General features: G+C 39.6%; 1 protein-coding gene across 3 annotated transcripts in view; it reads right to left on the bottom strand.

Annotated features, from left to right (window-relative positions):
• The window catches only part of TTLL5 (tubulin tyrosine ligase like 5), a 400,968-nt gene extending 373,796 nt beyond the window's left edge, over window positions 1–27,172 (bottom strand). Inside the window, exons 1-3 of one of the 3 annotated variants that reach the window (XM_036734448.1) lie at window positions 27,017–27,172; window positions 23,909–24,077; window positions 13,669–13,775 (exon numbers count right to left, since the gene is read on the bottom strand). In XM_036734448.1, the coding sequence (XP_036590343.1) occupies window positions 13,669–13,775; window positions 23,909–23,982 (181 nt within the window). In that variant the 5' untranslated portion in view covers window positions 23,983–24,077; window positions 27,017–27,172. The remainder of the gene's footprint in view (window positions 1–13,668; window positions 13,776–23,908; window positions 24,078–27,016) is intronic. The other 2 variants (XM_036734449.1, XM_036734450.1) reach the window with 2 other exon arrangements.
• Between the last annotated feature and the right edge of the window lie 181 nt (window positions 27,173–27,353).

Below are 27,353 nucleotides of genomic sequence, written 5' to 3'. Positions count from 1 at the left end.
AAGCTGAGGGAAGGTACTAACATTGAGGAAATCAGGAAAGGCTTCTTGTAGAAGGTGGGATTTTAGCTGTAAAATCAGATTAGTTGAAACAGAGGGGCACTCTGAGACATGACTGCCAGGCTAATCAAACTACCACTACCATCTTGACCACCATCTCCCCTCACACCATAATGGAGAAAGCCCAGGACCCTGAGTCCAAGGGTCTTGGAAATATGAATGCTTCCAGCCCAGAGCTTTCAGCTGTGGAGATGCAGTCTGAAAATCGTTCCTACAGGTGCTAGCTACAGCCACATCTACTGAAGACCCAGACAAAACAAGTTCTTACCACCAAAGTCCTTGGCACTGTCAAAGAATTCAATATTAGAAACTGATATGATTTTACCAGTGAATATGACATTAAAGAAGAGACATTAACATCTACATCGCCAATGAACCCAAATGATCATGGGACTTTTCCATATGACTTGCAGCTGAAACTTTCCAAATGTATTGCCTCCACCAATGGAATGTGAACTCCTTGAAAGAAATTACTGTCTTACTTTTCTAATTCTATCCCCAGCATTTAGCACAATGCTTTGCACATAATAAATAATTAATAAATGCTTTTATCATTCACTTGAAGGAAGCCAAGAGGTGGAGATGAAGAAGGAAAGAATTCCAGGCATGGTGGACAGCCAGTGAAAATACCCAGAGCTAGGTTTAAGAAGACTGGAAAGGTGGAAAGGTTGAAAGAGGCCAGGTTATGAAGGCTTTGAATGCCCAACAGGGGATTTTATATTTGATACTGGAGGTGACAGTTTAATGTCAGGGTGGGGGAGAGAGTGACATGGTCAGAACTGTGCTGTAGGAAGATTTATTTGACAGTTGGGTAGAAAATGGACTAGAGTGGAAGTGAGGCTTGAGGCAGGGAAATCAACTAAAAGTCTATTGCAATAGGCCAGGTATGGGGTAACAAGGGCCTGTACCAGGGTGGTACCAGTGCCAAAGAAAAGAAGGAAGCAGCTAGGAGAGATGTTATTAAGGTAAAATTGACAGGACATGGCAACATATTGGATGTTGAGGGGAGTGAAGGGACAAAGGGAAGAATCTAGGATGACTAGTAGGGTGGAAGCCTGAGTGACTCAGATGGCAGTACCCTCAACAATAATTAGGAAGTTTGGAAATGGGAAGGTTTTGGGGGGGAAAGATGAGTTAAAATTTTTATGTGCTGAGTTTAAGGATGTCTGCCAGGCATCCAGTTCAAAACTTGCAATCGGAGATGCTAGTCTGAAGGTTGAGAGATTAGAGATAGGGCTCAGAGAATCATCAGCATGGAGGTAATAGCTGAAATTCATGGAAGCTGATGAAATCACCAAGTGATTTAGTACAGAGGGAGAACAGAGGACCCTATGGGACATCCAAAGCTAGCCATTATGACCTAGAGGAAAATCCAGCAAAGGAGACAGAGATGGAGCAGTCAGAAAAATAGGAGGAAAACCAGGAAAGAGTGGTGTCACAAAAACCTAGAGAGAATAAAGTATCATGGAGAAGAGAATGATTGACTATGTCAAAGACTGCAGAGAGGCCAAAAAGTATGAGGATTGAAAAAAAGGCCACTGGATTTGGCAATTAAGAGACTGTTAGTAACTTTGGAGAGAACAGTCTCATCTGAACGCTGAATTCAGAAGTCAGACTGGAAAGTGAAGAAGAGAGCTCTCAATTTCGACAGCCTCTTCATTTAGTCTGATTCCAGCCTCACCGTCCCACCTCACTCTGCCCAATCCATCATCTACACAGGTGCCATCCTAATATTCCTAAAACATAATGCTGACATTTCAGTCCCCTATGCAAACAGTCTTCAGTAACTCTCAATGTGCTGATTGCATTGACATAAAAAAATTGAAAGATAAAATAAATAAAACCATAAAATGTTCAGAATACTAAAATAATCCCTACCCCTTTTCTTTGCATTTAGTACTATACTCCTTGATATGACAAACTGGTATCCCAAGACTTTGTTTGTAGCCAGAGACTGTTAATCATTTATCCAGAGTTAAAAGGAATCTTTAAAATTATACTTCTACCATGTTTGCAATGGCCCTAAGAAGTCTTCATGTAAACCTCATGCAGAAGCTGGTTTAGAGGACCTCTGTGATACCTACTAATTCTATCTATGATCCTTATTACAGGATCCTGCCTCTATGCCATTTCTATCCATTGGTCCTAGTTCTCTACCTACCCCCAGGTCATTCCCCCTCCTTTCTTAATGAATTCAGGGCACAGCTCACTGTCTTTCTCTCAATCCCAACTCCTGCCATCATACAAGAAGACTTCAACATATATATTAATGTTTGCTTAAATACTCTAACTTCTCAATTCCTTAATCTGTTCAATTGCAATAACCTCAGCTACACTCACATCTGGTAAGGACCTTGAACTTGATACCACTCAAAAATGTTCTACTTACATTTTCATGAATTCCAAAATGCCTTTAATTATAATCATTTATCATTCCAACTCTCCCTGTGCCTTATGACTCCCTATCCCTGCTTTTGTTCTCACAGAGATCTCTTATCAGTCACCCCTGAAGCCCTCCACTGCCTACATTCTCTTCCCTTCTCAACCTCAACCCCTGGGTGAACCAGTTCAACTCTGTGCTATCTTCTACTCTGAAATCCCTGCCGCCTTCTCCTGTCTGCAAATGTACGTTGTCAATTTCCAATCCCCTACTTCCACCTCCTTTGCTCCTGTTCATGTGATCTGAACAGAACTAGAGGAAGAGATAAAACCACATTAATCAAGTCCACTACAAATATGCTACCTATCTCAACCAGGCCCTCACTGGCAGCAAGGAAATCCTTCTACTTCACTCTGATTCCTATCCCACTTACCCTATCAGCTACTCTAAACCTTCCTGTCTCTCCTCAGGCCTATCCTCTCAGCTAAGGAGCTAGCAACATATTTCACTGAAAAATTGAAGCCATTTCCCCAAAGCTCCCTCTTTTCCCATTCTCCTCATCTCATATCTCTCTGACATAACCTGCCCCCACCCACCACTATCTCCTCCTTCACTCCTATCTCTGAGGATAAGGTGGCCCTTCTGTTTGCCAAGATCAATCAATCCACTGCCAAATCTTATTTTTGTTTCTAATTTCACAACATCTCTTGGTTTTGCCATCTCCTTTCCACTTATATTTCTCCCTAGCTCAGACCTTCATCACCTTGCACCTAGATCATACTACAATACCCTTCTAATTTATTTCCCTACATCAGTTCTCTCTCCACTCCAGTCTATCCTACATACTGCTGCCCAAGTGATTTTTCTAAAGCACAGATCTGACCATGTTGCTCCCCCACCCTTCCCATTCCTGCTCAATAAACTCCAGCTATTCCCTATGACCTCCAGAAACAAACTGGAAGTATTTTGTTTGGAACTTAAGGTTTCTCACAATGTGGCTCCTTCCTACCTTTCCAATCTTCTTATGCTTTCCTCCCCACCAAGCATTCTAAGACCCAGCCATAGTAGCCTATTTGCTGTTCTTTAAACATGACCCCTGCCCCATCAATCTCCCATCTTCATGCCTTTACATGGCCTGGCCCCTCCACGTGGAATGATCTCCACCCTGCCTCCACCTCTTGGCATCTCTGGCTTCCCTTAAGACTCAATTCAAACACTACCTTCTACAGAAGACCTTTACCAGTTATCCTGGTGACTCTAAATCCTTTTTCCATCTGACAAACCTTCAAATTTTTAAAGAGTTCTCAATTGCAATAGCTTCTTTATTTGATGTTCCTGATTCTGGCATCACCTTTCCAATCCATCATCTATGCAGGTGCCAATGAATATTCTTAAAATACAATGCTGACCATTTCAATTCCCTATTCGAAAAATCTTCAGTGATTCTCACAATGTTGATTGCTTCAAGTTCCAAGAAACTGAAGAGTCCCTTGGAAGAGCTTTATAATCACTCAAAAGAGTTTGGCTTGTCCATCCACTAAGGAAAGACCGAATAGGTAAAGCATGTCTACTGCCCAGATTTCAATATCAGATGCATCTGAATCACCTATAAAATTTGACCAACAGGTATATCTGGGACAGACAATACAGAGAGCCTCTTCATTTAGTCTGATTCCAACCTCACCACCCCACCCTACCCTGCCCAATCCAACATCTACACAGGTGCCATCATAATATTCCAGAAACATAATGCTGGCCCAGAGTTGAAAAGGAGGAGGCTAACAGGTTGGATTGCTTTCAGGAAACTGCCAAGCACTTCTACCCACTCCAAAGCTTCCTGTAGCAGCAAAGACTCACATTTTCAACACAAACATATCACGAGGTTTTTTTTATTATAATGATATCTAGAACATGAATGCACTAAATGTAAGCATTCACAGAGGGCAACGGAAAAGCACATGATGGTTGTTAAGTATGTAACCAGTGAAGAACTAAAAAGAAGAATAGGAGTAAAGGATGCCATCAAGGACTTATTTAACAGAAAAGAAAAAGAAAGATGGGCTGGTCTGATGAATAGCTAGAGGGTTCTCCTGGTACCACCTTATAATGTCGGGAGGAAGGTCTTCAAGCATGTTGGATAGACTCTGTGGTAAACTTGCTGGTAAAGAATACCATAGGATGGGCAGGGACAGTAACCAACTAGAACTGTATTTGGAACTCATAAGGCTGTGATCTACATTGTTGGAGGGAACACCTGAATGAATGGAATCATAGATAAAATCAAGCATGGGACACAATGCCTTCCCAGTGAGTCTTCACCCAAGTCTCCGATAAAAACACTGAACAAGAGAAGGCTAATGACAGTGTTACTATGAGATACTACTAAAGACTTCTCTCTAGGTAAACATCAATCTTTTAACAAATAATCGTTCGATACTGTTTCTCAGCCAGTTACACATTTCAAGAAGTCCTTCAAGACTGGCTTTGGCCTTGTTCTAATGAAATTTTTATTAATTCCTTAAAAACATAAAGATATCTATATTAAATTCCCAAAGGTCACAAAGCAAGTAGGGATAGTAATACAACAAAAAACAGAATCAGGATGCAGAAAGATACTACTGATAGCCTGAAACAACAGAATAAGTTTAATAAAATGAAACTTAAAAGAAATAAATATAAAGTCCTACAGCTGGGTTCAAAAAATCAACTGCACAAGCATAGGATGAATGAGGGTAGAGCTAGATAACAGTTCATGTGAAAAAGACCCATGAATTTTGATAGCCTGAATGCCTAAGAGTCAACAGTGTGATACAGAACAAAAGTGTAGTTAGTGTCCAAGGCAAAAAAAGTGAAAGTCCTACTAAATTCTGCTTTTTTAGATAACTTCTGGAATACTATACCCAATTATGGGTATCATATCTTAGGAATAACATTAACAAATTGGATGTAAACCAGAAGAGGTTAACTAGAATAGTGAAGGAACTAGAAATCATATCAAAAGAAGCTTCACTGAAGGACCTAGGGACAGTTAGTCTGAAGAAGAAATTACTTAGGTGACATGATAGCTATCTTCAAGCACAGAGTTTTCACACATAAAAAAGGCTAAATTTTTTCTAGTTGTGTCATAGGGAAAAACTAAGACAAATGAGTAGAAGCTATAGAAACTTAGGGAGCAACAAAAGCTATCTAAAAGGAGAATGGGGCTACCTCTTAAAGGCACTGAGGTCTTCAAAAAAAAAAACCCAAAAAACCTGATGATTGATCACCTGTTGGGGATATATGGAAGAAATTTAGGTTTTGTTTTGGGGTTGGACTACATGAAACCTAAGATCCATTCTAATTCTAAGATTCTATGATTTTATTAAATTAATGAAGGGGTTTTAAGTAGTCTATAATAGAGGGGATGATTCCATTGAAGAAAGTGGGTCTGTTTAAAGGAAATACAGTTGTACAGTTGAAAAAATACTGATATAGGGATCAGAAGGCCTCAGTTTAAGTCTTGGCTCAGCTCCTGTCTAGCTGTGTAATCTTAGGTGAGGCCCTTTATTTTGTTCTGGAACCCAGAATCCTCATGAACAAAACAAGCAGGGCAAACTAGAATTCAATCCAACAACAAATATTTATTGAGCATCTATGCTTAATATGCATAAGATACTATGCTAATTATTAGAGAAGCCAAGACAAAAACGGGCTGTCTGGCTCTCAAGGACTTCACATTCTACTGGAGGTATACCCTATATAATAGAAAATACAGGGTAATTTGAAGAGGGTAAGAACAGCAGCGTAGGGGATTAGGAAAGGCTTCTGGAAGAAGGGGCACCTGAGCTAAGATTTGAAGAAGACAAGAATTCTCAGTAGAAGATGGAGAAAGGAGGATATTTCAGACATGAGGACAGGGTTGGGGGAACAGGAAGGTCATCTCTACTGTACCATGTCACTACAACATGGAATTTGTGGGGAGACGAATATGAAATAAAACTGTGCATAGATAAGTAGAAACCAGGTTATGAAGGTTCTTAAATGCAGTCTGTGGAGTTTTAATTTTGTCCTAAAGGCATATGGGAACCACTGAAGGTTTCTGAACGTGACAGTGACAGTCAGATCTGTGCCATATGAATGCTATTTTTGGTAGCTGTGTGGAATAAGTATTGAAGATAGGAGATAATGGAAGCAGGGAAACAAGAGAGGCAAGAGATAATGAGGGCCTGAACTAAAGTGGTGGACAAGTAGATAGGAAAAAATAAAAGCTGATGCTATAAAATTGGATTAAGCATAAAGAAGAGGGGCCAAGGGCCTTCCATCTGGCTGCACTCTTTCCATCTTGGTGCCTGCTGTGCACGTTTCCTGCCTGATTGCTAGCCTCCGGCAGGAGTATAGAAAAGAGAGGCCAGGAGGCATACCTTCCATCTTGCAGCACCATGATCACCAGAAGAGCTCAAGAGGCAGGGGGCCTTCCATCTGGCTGTATACCTCTCTTGCCTGATCTCCAGCCTCCCCTGGGGTTCTAAACTGGATTCTTTACATCATATCTGTGCATTTCTTGCCTGGTCTCCAATATCCTGCAGGAAGAGGAGAAGAGCCATTTCATCTTATCAGTCTCTCACTGCTGAGATATTGGGAGAGGGTGCTACTCCATCACGTTTCCAGCCTAGTCTTCCACTATGGGGAAGAAGAGTAATACCACTCTCACCCCAAGTTTTGCCAGCTAGCCTAAACTGCCTCAGATTTTGAAAAGACTCCACCCTTAGGTAATAATACAATTGACTTTGAAAATCTCTTTAAATTTTTCAAGTAATGATTAATAAACTCCCACATGGTCTTGCTCTCCACATGCCAGTGACTATGAGCCCTTATAGGTCATCATTCAAATCCTATTCCCCAGTATCCAATACCATATTACCATCCCCTTCAATCTACTCACCCCAAAGTTGCAACCACTGTGCCCTCTAGAATGCCTGCTCCATAGGCAACAAAGCTGCTTTCATTTTAAATCTTTTCCTTTCTCACTCTTTCTATTTTGTGGCTTTTGTTGAGACCAAGGCTCAGTTGGTTCCTTGGTCATTCTGTTCAGCACTGGCTGTACTTTAACTCACTCCCCTCAGTTCACTGATAAAGATGGGGAAGTTAGAATACTCCTTGCTCCCCATTACCACTTTCAAGTTATCCTATTACTACCATTACTCAATAATCTCACCTCCTTTGAAGTCTATACAATCCACATCTAAAACCCAATAAAATTCTGGTAGCTGCTCTCTGCAGACCTCTAGAACACTCCCTTTCCTTCTTTCCTTAGTGAGTTCAGTTCCTGGCTAACAATCTCTCTCCTCCTAAATTCCTGGCCTCATACATCAATACCTATATTAATACTCTGTCAAATAACTTTACCTCCCAGTTACTCTGCCTGCTCATCTCTAATGACTTTCACCTTCACAATCACCTCAGCTACACTCAGAGATATTCAGACATTTTATGATCTTATCATCACCTATAAATGCACAACCCCCTGTGTTCAAGAACTCTGAAATTCCCTTGTCTGATCACAATCTACTGGCTTTCTAACTCTCCCTTCTTCCTTCCAGTACCAAACTCTGCTCTTTGTCCACAGCAAGACTTCCAATATCTTGATTCCTCAGTTCTCTCCGAGGCCATCACCCTTGTACTAGCCGTATTCTACTCCCTTCCCCATCCTGACCTCTTGGTGAACCAATTCAACTCAACACCACCCTCTTCTCTTGAGACGTTAGTCCCCTTATCATACTGCCAGTTGTGCCCTGACAAACTTCAGCCTCTGATCATCCATCACCTTCCACACACCTGCTGCTAAACAGGTGGAAAAATCATGCAATCATTCTTACAAGGTGCACTACAAATCTGTGTTGCATAACATTCACTGGGCACTGATTGAATGTGGAGGGATTAAGGAGAGAAAAAAGTCTGGGATGACTTGGAGGTGATGAACCTAGGAGCATGGAATGATAATGCCCTCAACAGGGAAGTTTAGAAAAAGAATAGGTTTAAGGAGTAAGAGATAACGAATTCCATTTTGGGTACTGAACTGAAGGTGTCCACTGGACATCCAAGAAAAGATGTCTAGTAGGCAGCTGATACTGTGGGACTAGAGTTCAAGAGAAAGCTTTTCAGGCTGGATATATACATTTAAAATTCATCTATAGGTCTACTGAATAGCCAAACAAATTATGGCACATAGACATAATGGAATATTACTGAGAATTAATGAAGAATTTAAATAAGCATAGGATTTGTCTGAACTAATGCAGAGTAAAATAACCAGAATTAGGAAAACAATACACACAATGACTAGAACAACGGAAATGGAAAAAACAAAAAGTTCCAAAGTGAATATTGTGTAAACATAATGACCAAGTTTGTCCCTGAAGAATCAGTCTACCAACAAAGATTTATTAAGAATGTATTACGTGAGAAAAAAGAATATGTATCTCCCTCCCTTCATTGAGAGAAGTGGGGGACAATGGGCACAGAATACTGTATAATAAAATGTCAGACTCAGTTGATGGGCTGTTGAGTTTCGCTCAACTGATTTTTTTTCTTTTTCTTTTTTGTTAGAATGTAGAGATCGTGCTGCTGGCCCACCCACAATACCCACTGCTACCAGGGAAGTAACCAATAGCCTGACGGTCAATTGTTTCTGCTTCCTAAAGCCCTAAGCACCAAGGAATGGGGAGTAGTAGGACATGGACTGCCAGATGGATGAAGCAGAATGAAGCATACCCCATCCCTGGAGGATGAGAGTTTTGAGAATCAGGAATGAGAGAAAATTGTATGAGAAATAGTTACCAGAAAATTAACAAAATGAGAAGAAAAAACTTACCATGGTATTGGCTTGTGTAAAAATATTACTGATTCCACTTATATAAATTGATTATTAACTGTGCTAAATGATGGAACACAATAATGTTTCTTTATATCATTAAATGAATGGTAAATCAGCTACTGTAACTTTTACTTAGAAAACTTTAAAGTCCTATTCAAGAGGCTCAATGAAACATCAAGGTGGCCCTGGATCCTGTAAGACTATGCAAGAAGAGCACATGCTGTAGATGGTCTGTTAACCCCGGGTTAAAACTGTGTGTCTGCCATCTGTGTGCCAGCCTAACTTCAGAGAGTATCTTCACTAGAAGGATGGCCAGAGACAATTTTTTGGCCACAGAAATTCGTGAAGTTCATCTGTCATGGCAAAAGGTTGTAATCTGCATTGGTGGAATTAGTACCCACATTGATAAAAATCATGGATCTCTTAAAGAACTGATAGTATATACAGATACACACACACAAACAAGATGTGGCTCAGGAGAGAGATCACATATAAAGTACAAAAGAAAAGTCTCATTATTTCATAGTCATACCCTTTGTGCTAGACCTTCACATTCAGGTGTTTTTACAATATGTTAGCTCAGAATTTTTTTTTTAAGAAAGAAAGAAAACCCAGTGCTTAGGACACAAGAAAAAATACTAAAAAGGAACAAACCATCATCTCCACGCTGCAACTCAACCAGGTATAAGCAGGTATATGGAAATGGAAAGACACAGGGACAGCTAACAAAATGTTTCATTTGTGTTACCCAATAGGGAATTATAATACAGGTATGTGGATTTACATCCCTTCTGCGGCTGCTGACCAACCACTTCAACCAACCAGAAGTTGGGCTGGCCAAGTGTTGGACACAGGAAATATGGAATGAAAAGAGAAGCAGTTGCTTTGCTCTAAATGCATGAAATAAAACTTTAAAGCCTGAAGAGATTGTGTGTCTCCAAAGATAACTTTCAGCATCACACTACCTTTGGAATAAAGTTACAAGAAAGTGGGTAGCAACAGTCAGTCTTTGTACACTGTAATCTGAGTAATTATGACACAATAGAATTGATGACTGCATTCATCCTTAGCTTTGGTGGAACTGTCTCCCTCAGGATAGTGACTGATGGAGCTGCCTCCCCTCCAAGGAGCACAAAGGCTCTTCTTCCTCCTGGATACAATCCTAGCCCAACCAGAAGGGATATAACTCTAAAGGTGGAGGTGAGATGGATGTGGCAGAACAGATCAGGACATTCTTCGTTAATAACTTTCACATAAGCTTGTGAGGGTGGTAGAAAAAGCACTAGACTTGGAGTGAGAGGACCCAGTGTTGCTACTTGCTTTGTTCACATTCAACTCAACAGATAATTTATTAAGGACAAATATGTCAGAGAAAGGGTGTATGCTAGGGGCCATGGACAGAGAGAAAAAGCCTGCCTCAAAGGAGCCCACATTCCATTCCTTTTTCTACTTTGAGCAGACTGATTAATTTCTTTAGGCCTCCATTTACTCTACTGTAAAATGAAGGGGATAGACTAGATAGTCCCTAAGGTCCCTTTACATCTTAAAATCCTAGGATCTTACGGCAATGGAAAATGCCACTCAGAAAATAATATTAACATCTCTTTTCAAAAGTGTAGAAGTGCTTTACACTGCTGGTCGAGAACCACAATCCCAGCCTTACATTCTCATCTATTAAGATATAAGATGCAGGCTATTACTCTACCTTGCCACTACCAGACTATTAAGTATGTGATTTCTTAGCTCACATCCTTCCAAGGCCAGTCTTCCTGAAGCCACAAAACTTTTACCTCCTTTCCACCCTCAAACTAACAAGACCCAGAAATGAGTGTACACACAGTCAGAGCTCCTCACCAAAAGCTCTTAAAACTGCTGTGGTAAAAACAATTACAATGAATGAGTAATCTGTCCATCTAAAAGCAAATGAACAAGTATATGAGAAGGAAGCAGTGGGCTTTTAAAGGGTTTTAAGTCTTCACATACACACCGTATGGGAAAAAAGGATGAAAAAATGATATGAAAAGACTAAAATTGTGAAATGTGACACACTACTTACTAGCATACCATAGTCACATACAACCATATGCCCTACTTTAAGAGATCTGTTTCATAAAAAAATCTAGAGATACAAAACAAGTATTCGTTGATTGCCACATTATAACAAGAATCTCTGCTTAAGAAAAAAACTTCTTGACTACTGTTTCAAACAGAAGATTTTCCTAGTGCACTTCACAATAAAGTCAATAAGCACTGGTTGCCCAAAACACAAGCTAATTTATATAAATTCACTACGTATGCAAGTTTTCAAGAACATACTATTGTAAAAAGCAAGAAACATTTAAAGTATTAAAGAGACACTTTAAATTAATTAAAGAATAGGAAAGAAATCATACCCTACAAAAACATTTACTAGAGTAGTGAAGCTTAATGCAACACTGAATTTTTAAGGCCCTGACACAAAAACAGAAAGATAAAAAACAATGTTGGTATTTAATTCGGGACACATGACAAAAAAAGTAAAAAGAAAAGGAACAAGCAGATTTAGATCTGTTTCTGAGGGGATTTAATCACAGATACTGTATTTGAGTCAAACATAGTACTACAGAAATCACAAAGTTACACAGAGAAGAACTCAGAAAACTGGGAAGCAACTGGAGTAAAAAATCAACAAAATTGTTCTTTTCGTTAAGGAAGGAAATAATTAAACAATAAGCTACGTGAACTTGTCAGTATGATGAAAGGACTGCCAGAAACATAAGACTCCCAAGTACAGACATTTTGAAAAGTAGTTTAGTTTATTCTTTTCTAAGTCAAAGGAATAATGTGTAGAGAAAGGGACCTGTAAAATGAGAAGAGAATCCCCTGGATAGTCACAACATATTTGTTGAACGAGATTTTTTTTCCTGTAACTATAAAGTACAACTTTTCAGAGAAATACAAAAATATCAGAATTGGAAGTGACCTCAAACATATAGCACAACATATACTGAAACTAAGATCCCACAGACAACCACTAATCAACATTGTTCCCAAAACATGGTACTGAATATACCAAATCAGATTTGGTCTGATCAGGATTGGGTTTAGCAGGACTATTTACCCACCTAATACAAGACCCTATGACTCTCTTATTACAACCTCAGAAAGCATTGGCTTTCATGATTTCCATATCAGTAGTAACTCATTTCCTTAATACCCCTAGATTTCTCAAGACAGTACTACGATCTAGAAATATCAGCCCCATCATAGGATCAGCTAGAAGTCCAATCTTCTCAGTCCACAAGTGAAGAGTGGGCATGTTAGTCAGTCAGGCAGTCAATAAACATGTATTATGTGCCTACCATATTGCCAGGAATTATGCTATGCTCTGGAGATAAAAGTAAAAAAAGAAAGACAGTCCTCGAGCTCAAGCAGTTTACAATCTAATAAGAGAAGACAACACATCAAAGGAAAAAGAAAAGGGGAAGGAGGTACCCAGCATGGGAGCATGATAAAGAAGTCTAAAGCCATACAGCTGAGTGAGAAATGAAGAAATGGCTGGACTGATATCCTTCTTCAATGGAAGTTTTGAGAGGAGTTCTTCACTCTAAACATGAGCAGAGCACACTGAAGAGGTATGAGTACCAAGTCTGATGTGATATGGCAGGATGATGAGGTTCCTGCAGGCATTCAAGTCTTAAGAGGTCTGTCTATTGCTATGGAATACAAGTGATCACTTGAACATTTAAGCAAAAGCAGGTTAGGAATGTGATGGGTTCTTTTTTTCTCTAGAAGATGTTTATTGTTGTTGTACAATGAGCAAAATGTTTTTAATTTTTAATTTCAGCATATTTAATGTCACATCAAGATAAAGTTTCTCATGAAACAGAAGCAAAATTTCAGTTCTTCTATTTTCAGCTGATACTACTGAACTAAGTCCCTTTAAGCAACATCCTATTAATGAGCTGGAAAGATTAGGAGGAAGTATAAGTCCAGAGGTTTCAAATCCCACAAGTAGATAGTGACCCTCCCCTGAACTCATCTTACTGTTAGGAGATTAGAGACTTTAAAGAGCTTCCTAGCACTTCAAGAACAGAGTTTAAATTCCATTTAAGGGGGGAAAAATCTATTTCATACTACCAACTAGTGATATGGTTAGTCTGTAGATATCTACAGGCTAACGATAACACTTACAGCACCAGATAGTGACGAGGGAAGATGAAATGGGAAAAGTAGTCTGAGATGAAAAATCATTTCAAATATGGAAAATCAAAATAATTGTCACACAGGAAGTCTTCTTTCCTCCCTCTGTAATTTCAGCTTCTGCAAGACAAGGCATTACAAGAATATTCAGGAAATGTCACAGCAAGATAAATAAGGTGCCAGCAACAACACCTACCTCCAATTACTCGAATGTTATTGTCCTTAGTCAGAATGGCCTCTGCATGGAACACTAACACAGGAATTCTCCTGCAGCCTCCAGTCCACATAATGCACGGATGATCCCTTGAAGCAATAAAAATAATCATTTGTTACCGCACCAAAAAACCTGGGTCTTTTGAGTATATAAACCGTAGTTAGTACAACTCTTTGGCTCTCACATTCATTCTTCCTTATAAATCAACACATTGAGTTACCCTAAGATCCTAAGCCAGACAACTGTAAAAAGCAGCAGATTGGACTGGATAGCCTCATGACAGCCCTTTCCAGCTAGAGATCTGCAAACCCACAACCCTTGTTTTACTTCAAATACCTCCATTTAAATTCAACATTACATTAGACAGTACCTCTTTTAGAGGAAACAAATGAAATAACCTCTATTTTCTTCTAATATGGAATTAAGACTTTGACTCAATCTGAATTGTCTTTGGGAAAATACTCAGCATAATCAATCCTAATGATGTTAGGCATCATTCCAAAGAATGCTGAAGAAGGAAGTATTCTTTTTTGTTTTTGTTTTGTTTTGTTTGTTTTAATTAATTTATTTTTAGTTTTCAACATTCACTTCCATAAGATTTTGAGTTTTAAATTTTCTCCCTCTCCTCCTCCCTCCCCAAGATGGTATGCAATCTGATATAGGCTCTACATACACACTTATATTAAACATATTTTCACATTAGTCATGTTGTAAAGAATTAGAACCAATGAGAGGGACGCCAAGAAAGAAGAAACAAAAAAAAAAAAGAGAGAGAGAGAGAGCAAAGAGTATGCTTCCACCTTCATTCAGACTCCAAAGTTCTTTCTCTGGGTGTAGATAGCATTTTAGAAAAACTTATTCCTTAAAAAGTCCAGAATTGTTTGGAATTTTTCCTCACAAAGAAAATGGAATTTTAAAGGATTTTCCTCATTCCAGAACAGGGATGAGAATCAAAGTACGCTTACAATATTGATAAGGCAGAACAGAAAAAAAATAATACTATATCAAAAATGTTTATATGTCATGTCCTCTCTCCCCTCCCCAAAACCTAATTATTTCTTTTTTTTTTTGATAGTTACTAGACTAACAACATGGGCATAGTGTGCCTGGATTTTAATAACAAAATATCATCTCAATATGACAAAGTTCCTCCTTGTCCTTGGGGACAAGGTAAAAGAGATGCAAAGGAGAGAATAGACAACTAGAAGGATTTTGAATGAGTTGACTAACTGGATCTAAAGGGTGCAGACTAATAGATTTCTGTCAGATTGGAGGTGGTTCTAACTCTGGTTGGGTGCTGCAAGGCTCTATCCATAACCCTGTTTAGTTGACTTTTATCAACAGCATGTATGAAGACACAAATGACATGCCTGGCCCAAATGACAAATGACAACTATGACCCAAAGCTGGGAGGGAAACAATGAATGCCAAAACTTTATTCAATGGGTTGAAACAGTACACTGAAGCTAAAATGAAATTTAATAGAGATAAATGTAAAGTCCTGTATTTTCACTCAAGAAAGTAAACTGCAGATTTGGGGGAGACATGGTTAAAAAGCAGTTCAAGTGAACTGGTCACTTGACTTCTCTGGGTTTTAATTTCCTCCATACTTGTACTACTTACATCACAGAGCATTTTGTGAGATGAATGTTTTGTAAACCTTCAACGCTAAATAAATACATTGAGGTTATTGTTCTTATGTTACACATTATAGTTTTTTCTTTATAGAGTTCCTGTCCTCTATCACAGTCTACCTCAGTGCTGCAATCATGGTGTGGTGGGAACCATGAGTTCTTGATAGCTGTGCCAGCAGGGCATGGCTGGTTCTGCTATACTTGAAAGGCTCTGAGTACAGTACAGTGACGCAATGATACCGTTTAATAGATAAAACCGACAAGAGGACAACAAATTTTAAAGATGAATAATATCATTACTCAAAAAAGATCAAGAGGGCACAAATAACTACAACCCTTATGCCTACTCTCTAATCTTTATTAGAAGCTCTATATAGATGCTGCTGTTTTTCTTAATGAAAATATGAAAAGGGAATACGGGAGGGGGCACTTTGCAGATGATTCTCTATAGTAGACCACATATTTAGTCACACAATTGACTGAAAAGTGCATAAAATACAAGATCCTCCTGCATCATAGTTATTTGTTGATTGGGGAGAAAAAAGTGTTTGACATGGCAAACAAAATGATAGCTTAAAATTTCTCCTCCAAACCTCATTCATAGGTTACAGTCATACCAGATTCCTTTATCATTTCAAGCTGCTTAGGACAGTGCCTGGCACACAGTAAGAGCTTAATGAATGCTTATGGATTAATAAGTAATTGTTCAACCAACCTCTGTCAATCTAAGTATAAAACAACTGAGTTGTTTGCCATCATAAAATATGTACAAATGGAACAAATGGAAAATGAATTATGAAGTTGTACCTGTCTAAATCTAATACTGTGTTAAGTACATTTGAACTCCAGTCCAAGCTATGACATGTAATTATGTGGCCAATCCTTTGAGTTAGTACATATATCTTAACCTTTTTGTGCCTCAGTTCCCCATTTGTAAAATGAGAAGGCTGGATTTGATGACCTCTAAGGTCCTCTCCAGCTCTAAATCTATGACCCTATGATCTGGAACTAGCTCATAGATGGACAGTGAGATTGGCCCAAAATAGAAGTAGAATCAAAGAATCAAAACTTCAAGTGGTCCAAAGGACAAGAGAGAAATGAATAGCAAGCACGGTATCTGGGATGAGATAGGAATGGATCTATATGGAACTTCTGATATGGGAATTCTCTTAGACCCATATGGATAAAGAAAGAGTTCATGACCAAACAAGAGATAGGTTTACAGGAAGTTAAAATAGACAATTTAAATTACATAAAATTAAAAAGTTTTTGCACAAACAAAACCAAAGCTGCTAAAATTAGAAGAGAAGCAGGAATGGGAGGAGGGGGAGAGGTATAAAATATTTTACAGCAAGTTTCTCTGATAAAAGTCTCATTTTAAGATATAGGGAGAACTGAGTCAAATTTACAAGAATAAAAACCATTCCCTAATTGATAGTCAAAGGATATAAATAGGTCTTTTCAGGTTCTCACTTTGAGTGAGGTAATGCCCATTCAGTGAATACACTCTTTAAGAAGTGAGTCAAGGGATGGCCCCTTTGATGACAGTTACCATCCTATCCTATAAAACCAACCAATCCTATAAGATTTTAAGATTAATCAGAGTCTTCTATAATGTACTTTGCTCACCCAGCTTGAGACCTGCAGAAATCTCTGTGGATAAAATGCATTTTCTATTCCTAGTAAGCTGAGATAAGACTGGACTGCATAGAGTCTTAGCTGTTTGTCTTCGTTTTCATCAAAACCTTCTGCCAGAAATGATGAAGGGAATGGTTTGAGGAAGACTTGTACGAATTGATGCAGAGTAAAGTGAGCAAATCCAGAACAATTTATAAAATACCATCATCATGAGGAAAACCAACTCAGAAAGATTCACTATCTCTAATCAACACAATAACCAATCACAATTTCCAAGGACTCATGATGAAACATGCTATCCACCACCAGATGGAGAAGCGATGAACTCAGAGTACAGATCAAAGCATGTTTTTGGAAATGGCTAATTTATGGATTTGTTTTACATGACTACATATATTAGTAATGGATTATGTTTTTATTGCCTTCTCATTGGGTGAGGGAGGGGAGAAGGGGAAAAGAGAATTTGGAACTGAAAATAAAAATAAAATTGCAAAAATAAATTTTTAAAAATACAAAAAAAACAACACCAATCTAATAGACTTGGAAATGTTAGCTACACTAGAAATAAAGAGACTGGCCTAGTGTCTAAGAGTCAGTATGTGCCAAAGGCAGGTAGATGGGATAACATCAAGTATGAGAGAAAAAGGAGGAGGTCATGTGTCAAAAACAAGGAACAACAAATGAACAGCTTTGTGGATAGCCATAGCGCATATTACACAATCAGACTAATGAGGAGATTCAAGCCAAAGCCAATTCTTTGTTATAAGGGATAGCATTCTGAAAAGGGGGAAGAGGAAGGGACACAAGGAGAAATTATTTTGTAATTGTTGTTCAGTCATTTCAGTTGTGTCTGACTCTGTGACCCCATCTGGGGTTTTCTTGGCAGAGACACTGGAGTGGTCTGTCATTTCCTTCTCCAGCTCATTTTACGGATGAGAAAACTGAGACAAACAGGGTTAAGTGACTTGCCCAGGGTCACACAGCTAGTAAGTGTCTGAGGACAGATTTAAACTCAGGTCTTCCTGACTCCAGGCCTGGTGCTCTATCCACTGCGCCATGTAGTTGCCCCTACAGGGAAATTCTAGGCAAAGTAAAAACAAAAGGTACAAATAAAAATCCATTTTTAAAAAAGACCTTAGTTTAAAAGAGATGAGCTATTTAGCTTGAAGAAGAAAAGCTTTGAGCATATATGGGAGAAAGGACCAGAAAAGAATTCTCCAAACATCTGGTGATATATATTATGTGGAAAAGGTATCAGACTTGTTCTGGTTGGCTCCAGAAGGCAAGACTATGATCAATGGGTAGAAATTACAGAGGTAGATTTCTTAAATTAAGGAAAAACTTCCTAACAATTAGAGCTTCTCTAAAAGGAAATATACAACTTTGAGAGATGAGAAATTCCTAGTTACTAAAGGTCTTTAAATGAAGACTAGATGCCTTATTGTCAGAGATGCTGTAGAGGAGATTCTTTTCTGGGAGTAAGTTAGACTAGGCGACCTCTGAGGTCCTTTTCAACTCAATAATTGTAAAATTCAATGTGCCTAATTAAATTCTCATCTTGTTCTATGCCTTCAATGTCTGGATTTGAAAAGCAAACTGGGCTCTTTGGGAAATGTGAGCTAGCCTATTCATACAACGATGAGGGCATTAGAACAAACTTTATATTGTTTTTAATTTAGAAGTCTGCAACACCTTTGGCATTAATGGCAGAACTCACACACCTCCACCTCCTTAGCAAAGTCCATACCCTTGAATCTCAATGTCAACATTTGCACTCCCCAACTAAGTACAGAAGGATCCACACCTTAAATTCTGGCTGCCAGGATTACCATTCTTGGAAGTAGAACAGCTTTTAGGGCAAGGTGCCAGAAGCTGCTTAGTAAGGAAAGCAATGTGGGCACCAATCCTAGTTAGCTTTCTAGAGATGGAATGTGGATGCTTATTGTTTTTGCTCTTTGACTGGGGTAAAAATGACCATCTATGACAAAGTGGGATTTTAAGTTGATTTTTTTTTTGGCAAACAAGAACATTTGGGGTTTGTTATGTTTTTAACTTTAGCCCATGTTTTAAATCCAAAGTGTGAAGAAAAGAAGAGAGGCAGGTGCACTTTCCTACAAAGGCTTGGGCACAGGCTTTGGAGACAAGCTAGGCATTGCCAAATCTATCACTCGTTACAGACTGGCACTATTGTGCTATCTAAACAACAGGGTAATTCTATAAAATTCAAAGATGGAAAAATATTCATAAACAAAAAACAGATTTGAGAATACTTCATTGTTAAGCAGGAGGAATCATATGACTAAAAGATGAAGATGTGAATCACTCATGTACCTGCCTCTGTCTCACTGCTCACTTTATTCCCCTTGACATAAAAGCCCTCCCTGCTTTTCTCTAATTAAGTTACAATTCCTCCACAAGTCTTCCTGATCAGACCAGACCATAGTGATTTCTCCCTTCTTTGAACCCATAACTTGACATGCCTTTATATGTCCAATCTTCCCAAGTAGTCTGCCAGCTTGTCTATCTTTTTGTACAAAAGAGACAGAATACTAGAGAGGAAAGAACACGGAGTTTGAGTCCCAGATCTACTACTTCCCAGCCATGTGACTCTGGACAGCTATGTGATTTAAGTTCTTGGGGACTCAGTTCACCCATCTGTAAAATAGGCATAAAATCTGTACTACCTGTACTCCTTAGAGCTGGTACAAAAATCAAACAAGATGATATGTGAAAGTGAAAGTGTCCTGTAACCCTAAAACATGATATAAACATAAACTACTGTTCTCTCTAACAGTGTTTAGCACAATCCCTTGAAAACATTAAGCACTCAAATGGTTCTTAATAATCACCATCACCTTTATATAAGTCACGCAAATATAACCAAATCAAAATTTTTTGTGACTAAAGCAAAAAGATTTCATACCAAGTCCTAGCATGAATGTGTCCATAGCAATAGCAATAAATTTATATAACTTGACACCCCGAGCAAAACACAGAGATGACTCCTTACTTATGTTAACTGAAGCAAAGACTATCCCCTTTAATGAAGAAGCTGCCTAAGCTTTTTTATGCTAATGATCCAAACTCTGGACTCCAGAGCTAACAAGGAATTAGCACTATTTTAATAAAGGCCAGGCGCATGCATTGACACAAAAAAAGATGTCCCCAGTCAGAAATATTCGGATCAAATTATCTGTCTTAACAGGATTAAAGCTCCACAATTCCAATAGTTTATAAAATGAAGGTCAACTTTTCCAAAGAAGCTGATTATCACAAGATTCATGAAACTAGACTGTAGGTCAGATCTATCTCCCTAAAGAAAGGACTTTGGGTTTTGTATCCCCACTAATCTATGTGCACAGTGTCTTAAACTCAATAGGTGCTTAATAAATCCTTGTTGAATTGGAATGAATCTATATAAACACGAAGGAACTTATGGTCCAACTTAATAGCAAAGATTTTAAAGTTGATTTAATTAAACAGACACATATTAAAAGCCTGTGATGCCAAAATGAAAAATCAAATAGTCTCTACCCGCAATTATAATCTAAGGGGACAGAGGGACAGTTAGGACCAATTTCAATCCTGGCTTGCTCTAGGAGCCATCAGCAGTTCAGAAACACAAGTGCAGGGAAGGCAGATGGTGGGAGTGACCCAGTATTAGGGGATTAGCAGGACAGGAAAAATGAAAGGGCAAAATGGCAAGGAATTCAAGAGTGTAGGTCACTGCCTTGTTAAAATGAGGTAACTACAAGATGAAGCAATGAAGTCAGTTGGAGGGCACAGAAGGTTTGAGGGACCAGAGGTGAAGGCGAAGGTGAGGAACAGGTTCAAGAGATTCAGTGGTTCAGTGTAAGATTAGAAAGGCAGGATACTATGAGTAGGGAAGGGAATTGTACTGTTCGGGATCTTAGAAACCGCACAATTTCAAATAATGCTGAAAGTGATAGTGGGGGTTGAGGAAGATCACCAACATGAATCCTAAAGTCACTGATAATGGTAACAGGAGTTAGAGAAAAAAGGAAGACTAAAAGTCAAGTACTAAGTCTCTGAGGAAGGCAAGCAAGTAACTTCCAAGCCAGGTGCTGGCATCAACAGGGTAACATAATCAGACAGCAGGGTTTTGTTGTTGTCTCTGTATCACTGCTACCTTGCACAATGCCTCGCACTTCCAATGATACACTCCCCACCCCAGAACTGTGATTTCATTGTAGGGAACTTTGGATGTGGAATCTTCTTCCACAGATGGAAAGTAACAACTCTTGATGCGTAACTTAAAGTCTTAGAAAGCTGCCTAGGGCACTGAGAGATTAAATGACTTGCTTGTATTCACACAACTAGTGTGAGTCAGAGACAGGACTGGAAGCCAAGTGTCCTTGACTCCAAAGCTGGCTCTCCATCCAATATACTATGGTGCCTTGCACAAAGAGACACTTAATATATGGAATTAAAGTTGAATCATTGAGTAGTTTTGGTCTGAAAGTGATAATAAGAAACAAATAATATGTTAATGTCTCCTTCTGGACCTTTGACTAACGGGAGCATTGGAAAGGATTAGCCAGCATAGGGAAGGATAGCCAGGGACGCGTTGTGTTCAGAAGAAATCAAAGTTTTAATTAGTGACAGAAGATGGAAAAGACTGAAGATGGACGGGAGTTTCTTAACAATTGAATATGGGTGAAAGGTACCTGGTGTGGTGGGTAGATAGCTGGCTTCAGAGTCAGGAAGGCTAGCTGTGTGACCTTGGGCACTTGCCCAAGGTAACTCTAAAAGACTAAAAGTTTCAGAGTAGGTGCCACTCTATTTTGTGTAGAGGGAGTTTCTTCATAGTTACCTACACTGGTGAAATCACAGGTCTGGTTTCCCCCCTAAAAAAATGAGGGTTCCAGAGAGCACAGTAAAAGATGTAAGCTGAGGAGAATAGGAACATGGAGGTGGGGGGCTAATTTGGCCAGGGACAGGACTGATAGTATGTGAAGATGTAGGAGAAGAAAATAATTTCTGCCTAAGCAAGTAGCTAATATTTAATAATAAAAGCTCACATTTATACAGTGCTTTAAGATTTCCAGAGCACAAAATATATCTCATTGAGACCTCACAACCCTGTGAGATAGATGCTCAGAGAGATTAAATGACTTGCACAGGGTCACAAAGCTACTAAGTGTCTGAGGCAGCATTTGAACTCACACCTTCCTTACTGCAAGTCCAGCACTCTTATCCACTGCATGAACTACAGGCCCTCTTAGTAGTTCTGAATGACAGAGATAATAGGAACAGTAATTTGGGATTTACTAGCCATGGGGTAGAAGGAATACCAACTAGGTAGCTTTTGAATAAATCAGTTGCATTGATCTAAAGAGAAAGTTGGTGTTGTGTGATGGAAACTTTACAGATCCCATCATGTGGATGCCCAACTACTATATGAATCCCACAGACTTGACTGCAGGAAAAAAAAGGTTAGTAGTTAGTAGCACAGAAGCGGACTAAAAGTCCCCAGGCAAAAAGAAATTTTAAGGTGATCTGGAGTTAACTACCAATTCAACTTCCCCTCCTCTCTTAGTCTTATAATACAAACTGAAGAAGAGTAAATAAAGACAGTGTGAACACAACAGGGTATCCAAAAGGGTGTGAGATAAGCTAACAGCTAAGTTTAGTCAAAATTAAATTTGTAAACCTAATGTAAATTTATCCTCATGAAAATAAGTTGAGATAGCTTTGTAAATATCTTCTTGCAAATACCTGGAAAGGCCTAACTTCTGAGTACACTGATACATTGAATAGTCCTGAAGCAAAGGAATAATTTTTAAAGCAGAAGAAAAGACTTCATGAAATTGTTAAGGGGACAATACTGAGGAACAAAAAGGTGACAGGAAGAAGTAAGATGAGGACATAAACATCCTGGAGTGAAAGTGACCAGGAGTCTGTTATCTTTGTTCATATTAAATAGCCTAGAATTCTGAACCTTAGAGGTCTAAACAAATTTTTCAAAATCATTTCAGGAGTGGGTGATTTCCTTGCAAAAGGCTACAAGTTTTAAGATCTACTTCACTTAAATATCAGAGTCCCAACTTCAGAAAAGAATATACCTGAGAAATCTCAGACATTGAAATGTCAGATCTTATTCTCAGAAAGTCTCCTTCATTTTCTGGGTCAAACAAACTAGATCGAACAACAATGACCTAAGTAGAAATCTAGGTCTCAGACACTTATTAGCTGTGTGACCCTGGGCAAGTCACTTAATCTCTGCTTGCCTCAGTTTTCTCATCTGTCAAATATGGATAATAACAGCACCTACCCCCAAGGGTTGTTCTGAGCATAAAATAATATTTTTAAAAGCGCTTACTTAGCACAATGCCTGCACATAGTAGGTACTATATAAATGTTATCAGTAGTAATAGTAGTAGTACTAGTAGTAGTAATGACATGGGTCAAATAATCCAATGATCCAATAATTAAATAATCCAACTCTCCCTAAAAGAACTCTACAAATTAATATGACCCAACTGACTAGGAAAAAGCAGAAATACTGGGGTTTAAGTCTCAGTCTTTCTGCCTTACTTTATGACCTTGGAAAAATCACTTGGTCTTTCATGTTTTAATTTATAAATACAGAGACCTTTGAAAAGATGAAGCATAAAATGATGACACTGTTTAGAGACCTATTTCTCAAAATGATCCACTGGTCTTATGGAATCCTAACTGATCAAAACCTCAAAAGTACATATACTATATGACAGAGAAAATTTACCAACAAAAGTCCAGAGCTCTCAAAAAGGACATGTCTTTATTCTGCTTCTGGAAATTGAAAGGGATCTAAGAATAAGACTTTTATCTAAACCAACCACCGAAGTTAAAATCGAAGTTGGGTAATATGAAAGAGATGAAAACAATAAGCTTAGCAGACTCCATAATCTGTATTTAATCACACAGGCTGTTAAGCTATTACTTACTCTTGGCTTGCCACCTCCTCGTCTTCTGAGGATGATGCTGTTTCCTCCAGGTCCCGGGCCATCACGACTGGCATTTCCTTTAGGGTTTTTCATGCAGTCAGCAGACGGGGGCCTCAGAGACCTTTCTTTGCAGGCTCACTGGATCAAACAATCTGGGTGGCACAGTTTCCTGAAATAATTAACAAGAAAAATACTCTCAGACAACAAAAAGAAAGCTGATTCCTCTGAAAAACGATATGGTAATCTACTTGTTGAATACTTAAAATATCTTAAGTGTTATGCCATATATGTATGCAACATGGACCCAGACCTCCAGAAGCTTACATTATAGAGCAATAAGCTTCCCATATATTACAAAAATGAAAAGTGATCTCAAAAGTAGTGTATCCTCATATATATATTTATACAGACATATTTAAAAAGTTGTTTAGCTTGAGCTTCTCTTTCTTTTGCTCTAAAATAGAGTTAACGTGTACTAGAGAAAGGATATGGACATACAGAGTTTGGGTAGTGTTAACCATCTAAATCTGATAGAACTGCTGCAGGTAGGACTTAACCTCCCTGCAAAGCAAAGCTAATCTGAACTCAAATACACAGGTACAGCTATTTCCTTAACATTTCCAGCATTATTCCTCTGGAATATTTCTATGGCAAGCACTCAGACAACAAAATTACCCCATTATGGCAGTAAAATAAATCCAACAGGTATAATGTTAGGGGAAAAAATCCAGGATTAAGGCTTAATCATAAGGCTGAAAAATCATTACATTTCATACATTCCATTTCAACCAGGAAGGTACCTTAATAAATCATTCAATCCATCCATTTTTACAGATGAGAGATCTGAGACCCAGAAAAGTGAAGCCAATTGCCATTGTTTCACATGGGAGGTAAATGAAGAAGTCAGAATTCAAATACAACTCCTCTGATTCCAAATGTACAGCTCTTTCTATTCCCCACGCTGTCATATCAAATGTATTTTAAAACCATCCTTCTCTGTTGAACCCACAGATGTTGATCTGGATTGCGAAGAAATTTTACCATAAGTCTACTTATTTCAAAATCAAATTTTCCAACAAGATTTTAACGAGACCTGCAAGACAGTTATGTGACACAGCACAAATATTGCAATTTGACCCAAAGAATAATTTCCTAAACCTAAAATTCATTCTGGAAGTTCCACATGAACCTTTGTCATTCTTTAAACAATCTTTCTCCCCAAACTATAAAGAAATTCCTGATAGAGGGTTTTAGGTCCTTGTAGAATCTCCCAGAAAAGGATATATAGAAACAAAGAATATTAGAGATGGAAGAGACTTTGGAGATCATCTAGGTCAAGCTTCTCATTTCAAAGAGGTGGAAAATGAAGGAAGTGAAGTAATTTACTCAAAGTCATACAGCACGTTTGTGGTAAAACAGAGACTAGAACCCATGTCCCCAGCTCTTCCAACTGAACTCTGCTGAACGCTGAACCAAATGTAATAGAAAGTGTTGGAATAGGACTGAGACAACATGGATTAATAATAATACCTAACATTTACACAGGACTGCACTACGCACAATTACTATCTCATTTGGTCCTCACAGCCACCCTGGGAGACAGGTGCTACTTTTATCCCGATTTTACTGATGAGGAAACTGAGGCAAAGGGAAGGTAAGTGACTTGCCCAAGGTCAGAGCTAATTCAGTCTGAGGCTGAATTTGGACTCGAGTCTTTTTGACTCTATCCACTGTGCCAACTAGCTAGAATGTAAGTTCGAGCTCTGACATTTACTAATAAAATCAACTCCAATTTAAGTGCCTATTATGTGTCAGGCCATGTGCTAAATCCTGGGGATGTAAAGAAAGGCAAAAGACAGTCCTTGCCCTCAAGGAGTTCACAGTCTAACATGCAAAGAACTACATACAAGAAGGATACATAGTAGATAAACTGGGAGTTGTTTCGGAGCGAAAGCATTAAGATTAAAGAAGGCTGGGAAGGGCTTCTTGCCAAAGATGGGACTCTGGCTGAGCCTTGAAGGAATCCGGGGACGCTTGTAGGCAGAAATAAGAAGGTAAAGAATTTCAGGCACTTGGGGGCGGGGGGGGGGGGGGGAGGAGGCAAGGAGAAGAGGAGAGGGAGTCAGTGAAAAAGCCCAAATTAACTGAAGAACTGCAATGGGGGGGGGGGGGCAGTGTCACTGGATAGCCTAGCATAAGAAGGGGAGTAAAATATAAGCCGACTGAAAAGAAAGGGGTCAGGTTATGAGGACGTTAAAAGCCAGACTGAGGATTCTATATTTGATCCTGGAGGTACTAGGGAGCCACTGGACTTTGGGGAAGGGGGTGGGGGAGGGAGTGACACCGTCAAACTTGAGCTTTAGAAGGTAAATCTGACAGCTTAACGAAAGATAGACCGCATCGGGAGACAGAATTGAGGCAGAGAAGCCAACCAGTATGCAACGATCCAAGAGTGAAGTGATGACAGCCTGCGCCGAGAGCGGCTGCAGTATCAGAGAAGGAGAGCGGGGGGCGGGTATTGAGTACCAGCCGTGGTAGAAACGAGAGGACTAGACAACTAAAACTGCACATGGCGGGGGAAACAGTGCGGGGTCAAGGAGGGCACAAGCTACACTGGACATTAAGAGGAAAGCTGGGATGAGGGGAGGTCGTAGAGAGACCACCGGCTAGTCAACCTCTCCGAGTCTCAGCTCGTCTGTAAACTGGGAGTCCTTTTGCACAGGCTGTGACAAACGTGAGGTTTGGAGCTTCCTTTTCTCTCCCGGTCTGCCTCCCCCACCCCCGCTAACTCCAGGAGAGTTTCACGACGACCCTTGGCACAGAACTGAAGTCCTGGAGTGACCGGCTGCGAAGCTTTCTTTTCTGGGAATCCTCCGTCCCCACCGCAACCTCCCCGGGATCCAAGAAGGGTCTACAATTGATCTGACAGAAGGAAAATAAAAGACGGTCACCGCCTCTATCCCAGACGTGCCCGGAGACCAGGCACTTGTCTCAAGGGCTTTCCAGGGGCTTCCCACAACCGAGCCCGGAGGGAAAGCACAACTCCCCGCCGGCGTGTCCGGGACCCACTTCCCCAAAGGCTCCAAGTAGCCCACCAGCGGCAAGTACCTGTCTCATCTTCCCATAGTTCGGGTCAGGCAGGCAGGGACTGCGCCGGGCGCTTCTTCCCTCCTCCTTCCCCCTTTCCGGGCTCACCACCGCCACCGACGGCTGCTTCCCCCGTTACTACAACAACCAACAAGCAACCGCCCGTCCCAACCCACTGCGCAAGCGCAGGAGGCCCAATTCCGACGCATCGCGCACCTTCCACCACCGTCGCGAAAGAATTCCGTCATCGCCTTCGAGCTTACGTATACGTGCCCGCCCTTGTCTGTCTCGGAGCGTGGCTCGGGACTCTGCCGCGGTCTAAAGGGGAGTGTCCCAACCCTCAATTCTTCCGCCACTC

The sequence above is a fragment of the Trichosurus vulpecula genome, chromosome 8 (genome assembly GCF_011100635.1).
Source record: "Trichosurus vulpecula isolate mTriVul1 chromosome 8, mTriVul1.pri, whole genome shotgun sequence".
Lineage (NCBI taxonomy): Eukaryota > Metazoa > Chordata > Mammalia > Diprotodontia > Phalangeridae > Trichosurus > Trichosurus vulpecula.
The sequence above is the reverse complement of the archived record's forward strand: the minus strand, read 5'-3'. Positions and strand labels throughout refer to the sequence as shown.